At 38.8% G+C, this 17457-nt stretch overlaps 1 protein-coding gene across 1 annotated transcript; it reads left to right on the top strand.

Moving 5' to 3' along the window:
- Positions 1 to 431: 431 nt before the first annotated feature.
- On the top strand, positions 432 to 16424 carry STARD4 (StAR related lipid transfer domain containing 4; the record flags this gene model as incomplete). The annotated part of the gene is made up of 6 exons (XM_082652215.1): positions 432 to 614; positions 8761 to 8874; positions 9822 to 9871; positions 13806 to 13932; positions 14804 to 14918; positions 16195 to 16424. The coding sequence occupies exons 1-6, from the start codon at positions 576 to 578 to the stop codon at positions 16422 to 16424; spliced, it is 675 nt and encodes a 224-aa protein (XP_082508341.1). The 5' UTR covers positions 432 to 575.
- Between the last annotated feature and the right edge of the window lie 1033 nt (positions 16425 to 17457).

Here is a 17457-nt window from a genome sequence, read left to right as displayed (position 1 = left end):
TACTGCCACGCGAAATTCTTTCAGAATTAATCGGCCACACGGCACCCTTCCAGAGCCAACCCCACAGGCGACTTCACACACGCAGCTGGCCCGGAGACCGTCAACTCTCACCCGACGCGGAATCAGTCCATCTCTCGGCGACCAATCAGCGCTCCGCACGCTGCCGCGCCAGCCAATCCGTGCAAACACACGTTGCTTCTGCCAACTTTTGCCGCTACCCATCCCCGGAGGCCAGGGTTCGAGCCGGGGGCGTGGTTGCGGGGTTCGGCCCGCCTTCCCCGGAAGGCTTGATGCCTTCCAATTGGCTGCAACTGGCAGTGGCTTGGCGACCATTGGCTGCGGCCGCCGGTGGCCTCGGCGGGCGGGGAAGCCGAGAGAGCTGTAGAGCTAGTATTGCAGAAAGAGTGAGTTTCCTGTCTACCTCGCACGCCTGATCTCGGTCGCACTCCTTGCTTCACCTCAAGTAGCCTTGAGTAGAAGCACGGAGGTGAGGCCGCCTAGAGGCGGAGCGACAGGGTGGTCTTCCCGGAGCTGCTCCGGGCAGTGGGAGAGGGAAGCCGCCGTGGAGGTCCAGGATGGCGGAACCGGCGTCCGGACGTGTGTGGACCTCACAGGTAAGAGAAAACTGAGGGTAAGGGTCGCGCTGGTTGGATCCCAGGGCTTGCCCCTCTCCTCCTCAACCCAGTTCATCAGCGTTAGGACGCTGATTAGGCCCAAGTTACTTCATCTGTTAAATGGGGAAAGGGCGGTAATAACCTCGCTTCGGGGGGCCTGGGTGAAGATTCATTGAGATACCGTTCTGTGATGGGCACAGTGCTTCCTGGTTCTTAGTAGGTGCACAGACAACAGAAGGTCCATTCCCTCACACCAGGCTTTGACGGAGCTGTGTTGTTAAGAGGCAGTGTTTTCCGAGTGCTTACTATCTTCCAAGTTCGGTACTAAATATATTAACTCTTGTAATTCCTCAATAACTTAATGTTGCTGTTATCCCTAATTTACAATTAAGAAAGATTACCTGAGATTTTTTAGGTTCAGCAGCCAAGACAAAATATGGCAAATTCAACATGATGTCAGATTTTTAGAGTCTCTTGCAGCCTTTGATCAGCTTCCAGTGTTTTACAGAATAGACCTTCAGTCTCTGGAGGCAGAGGTCCTGGGTTGGAATTCTGGCTCCATCACTTATGGGCTGTGTGATCTTGGACAAGTGACTTAACCTCCGTGTTGATACTTTCCCTTTCTGTAAAATAGAGACAATAATAGGATGGGCTCTTAAGGTTATTTATGAGGATTAAATGAAATAATACAATTTGAAGTGGCCAGAAAGACTGATCACATAGTAAATGATCAATAAATGTTAGCTATTATTATGTTTTTAAATAAAGGATTAGAGCATTAGGAGCTTGAACATTAACTTGGACTCAAACTTAAAGCTGTGACATTATTAGAAATTAATATTGTCTTAAGTGTTGTAAAAGTCTTATTGGTGTTGTAAAGCTTGTCCTAAAATAAGCCAAAGTGAGCACTGAATCGGAGTATCATCAGTCACATTGCAGATGAAGACTTACCCTGTTGCATTTCTGCCACAGCCAGTCTCAAAAATGAGAAACTACCGTATTTGACTAATTGGAAAAGCTAAATTACTAATTCAAAATTGATTGGCAATTAAGCCTATGCTGGAATTTTTATGTTAGGTAGAAAATATTTAATTTACAAGGCCTTGGTTTGCACATCTTGGGGAAGATCTATGGCATGTTAAATTGAAGCTATTCACATACATGAAACATATCAATCAGGTAATGGAAGGTGAAACGATTCTGATATGAGTTTCTTTAATACGTAAATTCTGACTTAATCATACTACATAAGTACAAACGGATTTTTATGGCATTCACTTTTTATTAGAGGTTAAAATGTTTATTATATTCCATAGTTAATTAAAACCTATGGCCATTTCACTGACATTTGACAAAAATTAAAATTGTATCCGTCAAAGACTGTGGTGCTGATAGATGGCCTCAAGAAAGTTTTTTTTTTTTTTTTTTTGGTGGTACGAGGGCCTCTCACTGTTGTGGCCTCTCCCGTTGCGGAGCACAGGCTCTGGACGCGCAGGCTCAGCGGCCACGGCTCACCGGCCTAGCCACTTCACGGTATGTGGGATCTCTCCAGACCGGGGCGCGAACCCGTGTCCGCTGCATCGGCAGGCAGACTCTCAACCACTGCGCCACCAGGGAAGCCCAAGAAAATTTTTTAACCTGTGAAGGCTGCCCACTCAATGGTGGCAGCAACTGCCTACACTAGTAGTCACTTCAAAAACATAAACATAGAAAACGTGACCAAAAAGGCTAGAGTAAGAAAGAAAAAAGGTGGACATTACTTAGCACCTGGCTATAGAACTGTCAAGAGTATATAACCCATTTATGGAGCTGTTAGATTCTGATACAGTTAAGTGGTACCTGTTTTCTCTGACATGGAAGTGTTGGAGAGTTTCGTGCTATAAGGTCAGCAAGGAGAATAAAAGAAAGAGGGAGTTCAGAATGGTATTTAAAACATTTCCTGACATTCTCCACAGATAGAGATTACAATAGGGCATATTGCATGCTTTCTTTTCAATTAATGTGAGTGCCCTATTATATTAAGAGAGCACCAAGACCTTGATAATCCCAATATTGTTCCCCTATCCCCACCCCACCTTGGTTTTTGAGAGATTCTCTGTCTTGCCTGTCTAAACACAGATGATCAGTTTAGAAAGTAACTGTTATTCCCTTTGGACTTAACCCTTGCATGGATTTTTTTCATCAAGATTAACTGCCTGGTTAAATACTTCATTGGGCTAAAAGAGATTTCCAAGTTTATACTTACTTTATTTTCTTCCTTTCCTACCTCCTACTCCACCACCACTAGAGAGGCTCATTAATAGGAGTTTTTAACATTGGCGGGAGAGCTAACATAGTCTTAAGAGGGGTCCAGGAAAGAAGAGTAGAAATTAGGCAATGAGCTTGGCCAAAATATAAAAGGGCCCATAAGACATATTAGGGAGTTTGGATTTTATACTAACCAGTAGGAGTTAATGATAACTAAGGTAAACACCTTAAAGTTTCAGATTCTCATCTTTATAGGTAGTTTTTATTGCTTACTTTTTGTATGCTAGATTTACCTAAAGGTAATGTTGTCTATGCTAACAGTAGCTTTCCACTTCATCTTTGATTTCTATCAAAGAGTTTTGAAAATACTCTTATCTGCTAGCCACAGGAACCTGGCATGTGACCTTTGGATTTAAAGAATGTTGTTTAATCATAATGATCCTTAGTGATGGATAAATAAAATTTCTTTTTCAAGTCCTCTCTAAGAACTTGTGTTTGTTTATAACATACCCTTAAATAAGGTCATTGTACTGGCTATCAAGTTGGCAGTCTCTTGAGTGGAAATGGGATCTATTCCTGACTGGCAGACTTTCTAAATGAGCTAATCTACTTCTTATGGGTAGGATCTATAATTATTAGATATTTCACATCACTTTCATAGATCCAAAATTCTATATTACTGAATTTTCTATATATACTTTCCCATGTTTCTGAAGGGATATACCACCCCAAAACATGCCATTTCAGAATAAAGGTTACTTTGAGCTGAAGGCAATTAGGAAGCAGCAGACACGGAAAGAACCATTTATCCTTCCACTATCTGCCTAAAAATGGGATATAAATATCCTTTGGTGAAGGTCTTCCCTCTCCTCTCTCCTATACCAGGAGAATAACGGCTATCACTGGAGATAGAAAGTTGAACTGAGATGGTCTACACAAACAAACTTCACTAAAATAACCTTTACCTTTTTTTTTTTTTTTGCGTTTACCTTTTATTAGTCTCTTCCCATATATTTATCTTGCCATAATTTACCACCCCTAGAAGCTCATACCCCTTTTCCCTTGTCTTGTCATTTCTCCAGAGTTTATCACCCTTTAAGATGGTGTATAAGCTCAGGGTATATAAACTTATCTGAGTCTCCAGTTATTTTCTATGAAAGCCTCTTTGCATAAAAAAATTAAATATTGACATCAAGTAAACTTTGCCTTTTTTTCTGTTAATCTATCTTTTGTCAATTTAATTGCAGGTCTCAGGGACAGAGCATAAGAAAATACAGGAAAAGTTTTTTATTTTCCTCCCTGAACTTCTGTATCATTTTATTTCAGTTTTTCCATATCATATCTTTTTTCTTTATTTTTTTCAGCATAATTTGTTTGCAGTATTTACTCTTTTTTTTAACATCTTTATTGGAGTATAATTGCTTTACAATTGTGTGTTAGTTTCTGCTTTATAACAAAGTGAATCAGCTATACATACACATATATCCCCATATCTCTTCCCTCTTGCGTCTCCCTCCCTCCCGCCCTCCCTATCCCACCCCTCTAGGTGGTCACAAAGCACTGAGCTCATCTTCCTGTGCTATGCGGCTGCTTCGCACTAGCTATCTATTTTACGTTTGGTAGTGTATATATGTCCATGCCATCTCTCACTTTGTCCCAGCTTACCCTTCCCCCTCACCATGTCCTCAAGTCCATTCTCTAGTAGGTCTGCGTCTTTATTCCTGTCTTGGCCCTAGGTTCTTCATGACCATATTTTTTTTTTTTACATTCCATATATATGTGTTAGCATACGGTATTTGTTTTTCTCTTTCTGACTTACTTCACTCTGTATGACAGACTCTAAGTCCATCCACCTCACTACAAATAACTCAGTTTCGTTTCTTTTTATGGCGGAGTGATATTCCATTGTATATGTGTGCCACATCTTCTTTATCCATTCATCTGTCGATGGACACTTAGTTTGTTTCCATGTCCTGGCTATTGTAAATAGAGCTGCAATGAACATCTTGGTACATGACTCTTTTTGAATTATGGTTTTCTCAGGGTATATGCCCAGTAGTGGGATCGCTGGGTCATATGGTAGTTCTATTTGTAGTTTTTTAAGGAACTTCCATACTGTTCTCCATAGTGGCTGTATCAATTTACATTCCCACCAACAGTGCAAGAGGGTTCCCTTTTCTCCACACCCTCTCCAGCATTCATTGTTTCTAGATTTTTTGATGATGGCCATTCTGAGCAGACAAGCCTCTCGGGCTGGTGAGTGCCGGTCGGCACCGATCCTCTGTGTGGGAATCTCTCCGCTTTGCCCCCCACACCCCTGTTGCTGTGCTCTCCTCCGCGGCTCCGAAGCTTTCCGCCTCTGCCACCCGCAGTCTCCGCCTGCGAAGGGGCTTCCTAGTGTGTGGAAACCTTTCTTCCACAGCTCCCTCCCACTGGTGCAGGTCCCGTCCCTATCCTTTTGTTTCTGTTTATTCTTTTTTCTTTTGCCCTACCCAGGTACGTGGGGAGTTTCTTGCCTTTAGGGAAGTCTGAGGTCTTCTGCCAGCGTTCAGTAGGTGTTCTGTAGGAGTTGTTCCACGGGTAGATGTATTTCTGGTGTATCTGTGGGGAGGAAGGTGATCTCCGCGTCTTACTCTTCCGCCATCTTGAATCCCCTTATATCATTTTAGTGTTTATCATGTTTCATGGCTTTTATGTTCTACTTTGTGCTGGTTAAATATTGACTATAGCACTGACTTTGTCACTTTAGATTTTAGATTAGTGGCTGTCACTCCCGACTGGTTAAAAGAATGATCAGTGAGGCTTTTTATAGGACCTAGATCTGGGGCCTATTCTAGAGCAGACCCACTGAATCGGACTATCTGGCTGTGGACCATGAAATCTAATATCCAAAAACGGTGTCACAGAAAACCAGAGGCAGACACACATGAAAGTGGTAAAGGCAAATCTTATTCAATAACTATTGCAATAGTGGAAAAGAAACCTTGGTATAGAACTAGGTTTCATTCTGAATACAACAAGGGCACGTAGGGGTGTATAGCCAAGAAGCAGGGTGGGTGTCAGTGAATGAAAATTACTAGGAGGAAACATTAGAGGAAGGGGGATTCGCCTTAAACCAACTTGACAGGATTCTTGCTGAAGGCAGGCCAGGGGGATAAGATTGAGGGTGGGATAAGGAAATTTGAGGGTAGGGGATTTTCACTAAACTGACTCAGCAGGATTCTTGCTAAAACTAGACTAAGGGGTCCAAGGACAAGCCCAAGAGCTAGGCCTCGTCACAAAGAGGACTCAGAGGAGACTTCCCTGGTGGTCCAGTGGTTAAGAATCTGCCTTCCAATGCAAGGGATGCGGGTTTGATCTCTGGTCGGGGAACTAAGATCCCACATGCCATGAGGCAACTAAGCCCATGTGCTCTAGAGCCCGTGCCTCACAACTAGAGAGACTGCGTGCCGCAACTACTGAGCCTGTGTGCTCTGGAGCCTGCGCACCCCAAGTAGAGAGAAGCCCGCATGCCACAATGAAGAGCCCGCACCACTACTGAAGATTCTGCATGCCACAACTAAGACCTGATGCAGCCAAAAAAAAAAAAAAAAAAAAAAGAGGACTCAGAGGAGCCCAACCAAGGAGAGATTCTTTGTCAACATTAACAGCTATTACAAATTATAACAACATGATTCTGATGTATGCATTTGTAGTGAGAATTGCATCCTTATTCCCATAGAGGTTTGAGCCTTGATATTTCATTTAGATCTTTTCTTGATCTCCTTTTTAGTAGTAACTTCATGATCCTGTAAATGGACAGCTTTCTTCCAAAGCCTTTTCTTCTTTAGCCTTTTACTGGAGAGTACCATGGCACCAAAAGGAGAGAAGTTAACACCAAATAAATCATGTTTTGAAGCAAACACACTTCAACAAATATTAAGGTCCTACTGTGTTCCAGGTAGTGTTCTAGTTGGTGGGGATATAGTAGTGAAAAAGGCAGACATGGGACAGCCACTCTATTAGTTGGGGACATGGTAGTCAAAGAGTAGAATATAGTACATCAATAAATAAACAAGTTAATTTCACATAGTGATGCACTATGAAGAAAATAAAAGAAGGGTATAATAGTGATTTGGGGAAGGTTGTATTAAGGACAGGAGGTTTAATCTGAAATTATTATTACAGGTTATTAGTCATGCTCAGATTTGGGATCTACTAATCCAGGTAGAGAAATAATAGTAAATGCAAAGGCCCGAAGTCAGTGACAAGCTTGATGTATTTAAGGGACAGAAAGAAAACCAGTAGGAGAAGAGCATTGTAGGCAATGGTATGTGATGAATCTCCTAATACCTATTAAGGGTGATTCCAAGGTTTTTGACATTGAGCAACTGGCTCAATTATCATTTTAATAGTAAAATTATTAAGATGAGGAAGACAGAGGCAAATTGAAGGAGGACTGGGGCAGCAAGAGATGCCCATTAGGCGTGAAGCCCTAAATATAGGCTTCTGGATGTGGGATTTTGGATCTGTGTGTGTGTGTGTGTGTGTCTGTCTGTCTCTGTCTTCCCCTCTCCTTTTTTTCCTCCCTTCCTCTTCTTTCCACCTGGGCCTTTCCACATATCAGCTTCAGGATAACCAGATTTCTTGTATGCTTACATGTTGATCAAAGGCTCCCAGAGCGATTATTCTAAGAGTGACGTACAGAGGCTGCATGGAATTTTCTAACCTAGCTGCAGAGGTCATGCAGCGTCACAGACTGCACCTCTTTTTTTTTTTTTTCATTGTAAATGCTTTGTTGCTTTTTATTCATTTTTTTCACTTTATTTTTATTGGAGTATAGTTGCTTTATAATGTTGTGTTAGTTTCTGCTGTACAGCAAAGTGAATCAGCTATATGTATACATATATCCCCTCTTCCTTGGATTTCCTTCCCATTTAGGTCACCACAGAGCACTGAGTAGAGTTCCCTGTGCTATACAGTCGGTGTTCATTAGTTATCTATTTTATACATAGTAGTGTATATATGTCAATCCCTCTTGATGGGAAGTGTGTCACAGGATTTGCAGCAATGTTTTAAAATGATCACGTTATAGAATCCCTCATTATATTAAGTTTATTATCTTTAAAGATTAGTAATCATTTCCCTTTTAAAGTATTGTTGAACAATAACATACCTTTGGAATTATTAATGATATAGTACTTTCCTCTCTGTATAGTTAAAATTATTGCCTTAAAATTATAAACCACTTACTTATGCTGTACTGGTGGTTCTAAGGTCTTCATATCACCTCCTATGTTACACAGATAGCTCACTGAATCCTATGACACTTCATCAAATGAAATAAAACATTGAAGACAATAGAGTTCTTCAAACTTTAGAAATTCTTCAGAGGTCTCTAGCCCTATCCTTAAAGGATGTAAGAGGAGGTTTCCAATTGTGGTTGTCATTTATTTGCTAGAATGAGTCCTATATCTGTTGGCTGGTAAAATGAAAATTTTCAATGGCTGAATCTCTAAGGAATTTTTAAAGAGTTTATGCCTTGTGTGTTATTTTTGTATTTTTGAAAAAGCAGTATTTTTTTTTTCTTTTAAGTTATCTGGAATTTTATAATTTATTCCTTTGGGTTAGATTCTATTAGAAAGGGAAATAGGATTGTATTTTATTTTTTATATGAGTGATTTTAATAACTCAACATATGTGATTCTTATCCCTATGTGTTTCACACCTTGGAAGCTTTTAGAAAAAAAATCTATGGCCAGGTCTTACCCTCAGGGATCCTGATTAGTTGATTTGGGATGGGGTCCAGGTATAGGTATCTTTTACAACTCCCCAGGTGATTCTTTTATGAAGCCATATTTGAGACCCAACTGCATCTAACTCTGGTATTTGCTGATGATAATCTTAGTCTCTGTAACAGGGAAAACAAATGGAAGACCTGCCTGATGCAGCTGTTTTGGCGACTAGACTTAAAAACACTCTCATCCAATACCACAGCCTTGAAGATGACAAGTGGCGAGTTGCTAAGAAAATGGTAAATTAATTAAATGACTTATGTTTGAGGGTGTATCTTCTGTCTAATGAGCTGGTGGATGACTTTCAAAATGGTACGGAAAAATATGGACCATACTTTAGATGAATGTGCAGGATAGATAAATGTGCTAATATAGTTGATGGTTTACTGTCTCACAAAGGAAGAAACATAATAATCCTGCACTGCTTTCATTAGTTCTTCAGATATTGGACACAAGAATAGACTCATGGCAACAAGATTGTAAAGAGCAGCCTCTCAAGTCAGTAAATAAAATGTGTCATTGTCAGTTTAAGGAAGTATAGTAATTGATAATTTGAAATTGTTTCAGATATTTTAACAAGCCTGTGAGAATGGCCAGTTAGTATTTTTTTACCAATATGACATACCTGAGTGTTGACAGAGCCAATCCTTGAACCCAGGACTCTTCCAGTTAAGTCCTCTGGCTATTCTGCTATTCAGAATTTCTTGGGAAATGATCTAGAAAAAAATGTAGGGACTAATTCAAGGTAGCACTGTCATAATAGATTTGAATTGTTTAATTTTAAAAAGATGTGAGCAAGTTCAGAATGAAGTATTTAACATTTCTATTATCTCAGTCTAAATGTGTCAGTAATGGTAAACAGATGAGATTGGAATGCGGCAAATCACAATGGCCAATGAGATAGTGCCATCACCAAATCTTAACAGTGTTTGGGTGTCATTAAGCTATTGAAAAACCTTTTGTAGGGGTTTGTAATTTAAATAAGATGTGTACTACTTTCAGATACAGAAGAAATTCAGATATGGATTATTTTATGGTATAAATTACTTTTGTGTATTTCTTTGAATATTTACTTATGTTTTATTTTCATGCAAAAGCTAATGCTGTAGAATTTATGAAATTGTCAGTTTTATATCCAGGTTTCCACCTATGTAATTATCAGTATACACTGTTTTTATTTTTCTAGAAAGATGTAACAATTTGGAGGAAACCTTCAGAAGAATTTAATGGATATCTGTAAGTAAATTCCTGTAGTGTTACGTAGCTCTTAGGACATTGCTAAACTTCAGATATATACACACCTACACACATGATCACTGAATGATCATTGCCAGCAAAATTTGGCTTTTGCTTTAAGATGTTAAACTTTCTGAGAAGCAAATCCTGTTATGAATTCAAAGCCTTTAAAATGTCCATATCCCTGGTGGACAGAGTTGGTGGTGAGGGGATCATAAATAATATGATATCATTAATGATATCAGATAGCTGATAAAATCTTAATTTCTTACTATGGTGTATAAGACCCTTCTGATATTCTTTCTGCATTTATTCAGTGCTGTAGCATATTTTATTTTTTTTTATTTTATTTTTTTGCACGGGCCTCTCACCGTCATGGCCTCTCCCGCTGCGGAGCACAGGCTCCAGATGCGCAGGCCCAGCAGCCGCGGCCTACGGGCCCAGCCCCTCCGTGGCATGTGGGATTCTCCCGGACCGGGGCACGAACCCGTGTCCCCTGCACCGGCAGGTGGACTCTCAACCACTGCGCCACTAGGGAAGCACCTGTAGCATATTTTATTCTAAGAAATTTATCCTGAAAAAATCATGGGAAAATTAATAGTTATTTAAACTTCTCTTCCATCACAGTATTACTTAAAATATTAACAAACAACCTGAATAATCAATTGTTGGGGAATGATTAAATTATAAAATGTGCTATTTTACAGTCTTTAAAAACATAATAAAATGCTCAAGATACAATGAAAAGTGAATAAAGCAGAATACTAAACTGTATGTAGCACAATCATGGGTTGACTTTAAATATATATTTTTTATATATTAAAATGTTTTATTTAACACAAAATATATACCTCTAGATGTCAGTTTTATGTGTGATTTTTACTTCTGTTTTTTGATTTTTGCATATAGTTGAACACGAATTATGCCTTTAACCAGTAAAAAAAATATTGTTTTTTAAAGCCAGAGGAGATAGTTGCCACGTGAAATTGGAGTGGAATAGTCACATCCTTGGGACTCAGCACTTTTTAAAATGAAACTGTTGACTGAACTTACTATATACAGTGTATTTTGAAGTGTATTACCAAAGATAGCGTTTCCAGGAAGATAAGTTGTACAGTATTTATGAGGACAGGGAAACTGGAGTTGGATTAAACATTGTAAGCAAGTGTAGAAGTTAATCCTTTAGATCAGTAATCCCTGCTGGGGCGAAAAAGTGTAAAAAGTGCCAAGGGAGCACTATGCTTGGTGATATGGAAAAACTTCATAGGGGAGCTAATATTGGAGTGGAGTCTTAAAGAACGAATAGATATTTCTTAGGGAATGAAGGATAAATTCATATTCCAGGCAGAGAGCATTTCATTTACTACGTTCACACAGATGGGAAACACTTTAAGGAGTTTATTTAGGGAAGTTGAAATTGTGTTTGTATAGCTGGAGCATTAAGTATGGGGGTGGGGAGAGGATGTCTGAAGGATTTTTTTTTTTTTTTTTTTTTGCGGTACGCGGGCCTCTCACTGTTGTGGCCTCTCCCATTGCGGAGCACAGGCTCTGGACTCGCAGGCTCAGCGGCCATGGCTCACGGGCCCAGCTGCTCCGCGGCATGTGGGATCTTCCCGGACCGGGGCACGAACCCGTATCCCCTGCATCGGCAGGAGGACTCTCAACCACTGCGCCACCAGGGAAGCCCTCTGAAGGATTTTTGAATTCTAAACTAAGGCACTCAGTTTTGCGTTACCTACTGCTCAACCCTACCCATACATCCCAGGTCCTCAGAGGATTTTGCATTTATTCTAATAACAATTGTGAAAGAGAAATGAGCATGGAAAGTTTAGAGAAGAGCTTGTATCCTGGGGGTCCATGGCTAGCTTCTTGAAGTGTCCCTAAGATTGTATACAAAGTTTTGTGACAATGTGTATGTTCCTGGGAAGAGATCTGTGGCTTTTCTCAGATTCTTAAAGAGTTATATGATCAGAAGAGCTAGAAACTGATGCAGTGTTGAGTTGGACACAGAGTTCCCAAACTAAGGACATAGCATGGGAGTTGAAAAGGACAAATGAACTTGAAAGAGATTTATAATAGTGATGGTGGTGGTGATGATGATGATGGCGATGATAACTAACATTTATTGAAAACCAGATATTGTTCTAAGCAGTTTACGTTTGGAAAATCATCTCGATGAAACATGGTGACTTATTAGTTCTGACTATTGGAATGGGGTTAAGAGAAAAAGAAGAGTCGAAATTGAATCCCAGATTTCTAATTTGTGCCTGAAGTAATTTGTATTACCCACCTCCTACCCCCACCCTCACCCCAAGTTAGAGAACACAGGCAGAAGAGCAGACTTAGGATGGAACATAATAGAAGCTTGAGCTTGAGAGATTTACAAAATGATAAAAAGGCTTCAGATGCTTAAAAAGAGAAAAAAGATCCCTGAAAACAATGATGGAGTTAAAGTCGATCTACCTCTCTTTTCTTTCCTCCCCAGAGATAACTACTCTCTTGAAGTTGTGTGTATTATTCCTGTTTCACACTTTGTGTGTGTGGGTGTGTGTGTTTTAGTAATACGCTTTAATTTTTTCTGTTCAATACTGTGTTTTCAAGAGTTACCCGTGTTGTTACATGTTGATCTAGTCTTTCACTTCTGTATTCATATACGACAATGTGTTTATCTGTGTTTGCAAGTTTGCCTACTGATGAATTTTCAGGTTGTTGTGAATTCTTCTCTACAGTAAGCTTTTTGGTACATGCCTCCTTCTACACACATGTAACATTTTCTTGGGGTGTGCCTGTGTCTTAGGGACATACATCATCCCACTTTACTGCATGTTGCCAAATTGCTCTCTAAAGTGGTGGTAGCACTTTGAGAGTTCTCATTCCCTTCCATTCAACACTTGTTATTAAGTTTTTAATCTCTGTCAGTTTTTCAGGGGTATGAGATGGTGTATTGCTAGTAATTACTTGATTATGAGTGAAATTGAGCATCTTCTCTAAGTTTATTGACATTTCAGGTCAATCTTGTCCTTTGTCCATCTTTTGTTTGGATTGTCCTCTTCTCATTGTTTCATAGGAATTAATCATATATGCTCTATAGTAAGTATATATCTGTATATATGTGTTGCACTTATCTTCTTCCACTCTGTGGCTTGTTTTTAAAGAAATTACTTATTTTGTCATTTGTGGTATGTAAGTTTTAAATTTTAACCATCTTGTGTAATTTGTGTTTTTGTGTGTTTTATGTATTCAAGTAATCCCCCTGTATCCTGAGGTCACAAAGATGGTCACTTGTATATTTTTCTCAAAATTTAAAAGTTTTACCTTTTACATAGTGGTATTTAGTCTATCTGGAGGTATTTTGAATGATGTGAAGTAAGAATTCAGTTTTTATTCTCTCTGTTAGGATAACTGTTGAATCCAAACACCATTTTTGAACTAGTATATCTTTTTCCTACTGGTATGTAATGCCACCTTTGAAATATGTCAAGTTCTGATATTATTCATGAGTCAATCCTGGGCATTCTATTCTAGAGTGACCTATATTTCTATTCCTAATAAAAAGGTTTCAAAAGTTAGGGTAAGAATATGCATATACTAATAACATGTTAGAACATAGCTGAGAAAAGAAGAGCATACGAAATAAATGGAAGCATTACAGTGTTCTACGGACTGCTCTTGGCTACACCATAACATGAAGGTATTTTACTATGTTTATGATAATGCATAAGATAGCCTTCAAATCTCTTATTAGATTTGAGGACGTTTTAGAGTACATTCTGATGAAATAATTGACAGAACCTAATTTATCGGAAAAGTCGGGGTTTACTCTTTTTAAAAAATCTTCATTAAATTTTATTTTTTTTGATGTGAGCTCTGAACTGTGAGAGCATGCTGAAATTTTTCATTCTAATAGCATTTGACTTTCATATGTTTTCTCCAGCTTCAAAGCCCAAGGTGTTATAGATGATGTCGTCAATAGTGTAATAGACCATATACGCCCAGGTCCCTGTCGCTTGGATTGGGACAGCTTAATGACCTCATTGGATATTTTGGAGTACTTTGAAGAGGTATTTGTATAGAAATGTTGCTTCAGATTGTGTGTGTGTGTGTGTGTGTGTGTGTGTGTGTGTGAGTGTGTGTGTGTGTATGTGTGCGCATGTGCACGTGTGTATACTTGCATTCATTATATTCATTGCTTTGAGAATAAGTAGTCATGGCAAAGATCTCACAGGGGAATCCTTGCTGCCTTTCGAAAAGCTTGAGTTTCCTCATATTAACTAATGAGTGTTAGTCAGAACTGAGTTTGTTTTCTGCAATAGCTTTACCCTTGCTGCTTAAGAAAATCATCAGTGTCTTTAATTGTAAAACTTTAGCTGAGGTTCTGAAATCTAAAATTCTGAAAATACCACCATCATATTCAGGTTTCTAGGTAATAGTATGTAGGTTTTCCATTAACATTTAGCCAAAATCAAAGATAAAAATGCCACCTTAGGCGTTAGAGAATTATGTAACCTAAGTGGCTTTCTTTCTTTGTCTGTTTCTATTAACTCATTCCTTGCCATGTTTGGATTCCTTTATTGACACATTTGGTGTTTTAGTCAAAGTACTTGTGGATTTTATCTTATACACGTACAGTCTATACTACCTGCTTCCACTTTTATCATATAGGATAAGAGGTGACTCTACTGAAACAGAGATTTGGATACTGGGTAACTTACCTCTGTGTTTTGATTGTATATCCTCTTCAAGTCCATACAGTCTCCGTGAGATATAGAATAGAGATCTAAACCTGTCAGAATCACTGTAAGAAATGTTATTAATATTTATTATAACACATTTTAAGTGAGTGTTAATGTTTTACTACAGATTAACTTATGATATATGAGTCTATGTATGTATTTCCTATAGTACTAACAGCTGTTACCTGTTCTCTTTCAGAATTGCTGTGTGATGCGTTATACTACTGCTGGTCAGCTTTGGAATATAATTTCCCCAAGAGAGTTTGTTGACTTCTCCTATACTGTGGACTATAAAGAAGGGCTTTTATCCTGTGGTAATTGTCTCAAAACCTTTTACTTTCTCTCGGTTTGTTTTAAATTTTGAGTTTTCTAGGCTGGATGTTTCTTTCTACACAAGATACATTTTCAACTTTCATACTTATCTTTAAAAAAATTATTTTATTTAATTAATTTATTTTTGGCTGCATTGGGTCTTTGTTGCTGCGCATGCACGGGCTTTCTCTAGTTGTGGCGAGCGGGGGCTGCTCTTTGTTGCAGTGCGTGGGCTTCTCATTGCGGTGACTTCTCTTATTACGGAGCTCGGGCTCTAGGCACCTGGGCTTCAGTAGTTGTGGCATGTGGGCTCAGTAGTTGTGGCTTGTGGGCTCTAAGAGCGCAGGCTCTGTAGTTGTGGCACATGGGCTCAGTTGCTCCGCGGCATGTGGGATCCTCCCGGACCAGGGATCGAACCTGTGTCCCCTGAATTGGCAGGCAGATTCTTAACGACTGCGCCACCAGGGAAGTCCCCATAGTTATTTTATAATCAGTAAGCTCTGTTTGCAAATGCTAAACCCTAGGGATTAAAATAACAATATCGAGAAGGTTTTTGCAATCTTTCTGATGAGTTTTTGTTCCCCGTTACACAGTATCCTTCAGGTCACAGCTAACAAATATGGAATGCATGACTGCCTCTAAGAAAGGGATCTAGTCGTTGGGTTTCCTTCTAAGTCACTCTCAAGAAACAGCTTCTTAGTCATATACTTAGAAAAAATAGGCTTGGTATGTGTTAGAGTACTTTTCCTTCCTTGATCTGTGTAATATTTTTCTTTTCAAAATTAAAGATACTATTAGAAGGCTCCTGCTTTCTAAAATATATCTATAGGTAAATTAATATTTTTGTATGTACGATATATTTGAGTTGGCAGTTGTAGGTACACATCTACCTGTTTAATCTGAACCAGCCAGAACCAAAGTTTGATATGGTAGTGCCTGTGGGGAGCAGTGGTGGTACATAGGTTTGATTATTAGTACCTTGAGGCCTGGCTGCTACAGAGAAGATTTGTAGTTTCCAAGGAGTTACCAGGATGACATGATGCCATTTATTCTGAAGGGATTAGAACTTTCCCCATTACATATCTACCAGCCTCTGTCAGAATTCCACTTAGTAATTATCTTTTTCATTCTTCCACGGTCACTCTTGGGGCTTAATTTTCATCTACATGGATAAGAAGAAAAATATGTAAATAAGAAATCTGATAATATTTTTTAGTGAGAGTTTTAGATTAATGTCAGTCATTGCTATTAATAGTGTCATTTTAAATTGCCTTGTAGGGATAAGTCTTGACTGGAGTGAAAAGAGATCAGAATTTGTTCGTGGATATAACCATCCCTGTGGTTGGTTTTGTGTTCCTCTTAAAGACAGTCCAAACCGGAGTCTTTTGACAGGCTATATTCAGACGGATCTGCGTGGAATGATTCCCCAGTCTGCAGTAGATACAGCCATGGCAAGCACTTTAATCAACTTCTATGGTGATTTACAAAAAGCCTTACAAAAGGCATAATATGTTTAAACTTATAGCATTATATTCCCTGAATCAACTCTCTCTCTTAGCTGCATGGCCTGTAAAAATCATCCTTTCCTGTCTTCTGCATAGCCTGTAGAAAATTGAGATGTTTTTGGTTTATTTTATTCCTAAAGTAAATAGCTATCTAGTGTGGGCATTTCAGTTTTCCTAAACAGTTATTTGCACATTGTTTGGTATGGTGATATGTCTAGGAATGGAGAGTATGACAGAAATCCACCAAGAAGTAGATATAGTTCTTTGACACAAACTCTTAAGAAATTGGATAGTGCCTCAGTATGAATATTTTGGCTTCTTAGAAATTAGAGAAAGCCAAGCTTCATGCTGGTAGGTTAAAATCACCTATTTTAGAGCTTTATGAACATTCTGTAAAAGTTTTAATTTTGGGAGGAGTTAAATATTAATGCTTTACTTCTCATATGCTCTATGAGTTTAACAATATCTTGGACTAAAGAAAAAAAGCTCTTCTCTATACTTTATAAAGATGAACTTCAGTGTCAGTTGACTTGTACTACTTTACCTATTGAAAATATCAGAAATAAGAAAAGAATAGGTATCATAGTAAAATGCAATTCAGTTTTGATACCTGGATAGTATTATTTTATAGATATCTTTAAAAATGTATTCATATCTTTATGGGCTTTTATTTTAGGAGTCTTAAAAGCATTTATGAATGAATAAGGCCGTGTGAAAAACTGCCAGATATGTGCTGGGACACCACATTGATTGGACAGTATTCTGGGTTATGTGAAATGGGTGGTGGTATCCAATACTGACCAATAGAGAACCATCTCTCTAGAAAGTCAAATTCAGTGAATGTTTTATACATGTTTGAGTTTTAAATGTGTCACTCAACTCATAAAGTATAACTACGTCATAAGCATTCACAATTGTGATGTAACTTCAGTCTGGAACTAGAACAAATGCATTCATAGATTTATCTAAATGCCTGGATGAGTCATTTTATAACTAGAATGGACTATAATATGTCTCTCGATTCTGTGGCTGCATT

This window comes from Grampus griseus, assembly GCF_964374135.1.
Source record: "Grampus griseus genome assembly, chromosome: 3".
In the NCBI taxonomy this organism is placed as follows: domain Eukaryota; kingdom Metazoa; phylum Chordata; class Mammalia; order Artiodactyla; family Delphinidae; genus Grampus; species Grampus griseus.
This window is presented reverse-complemented; position numbering and strand designations above follow the sequence as displayed.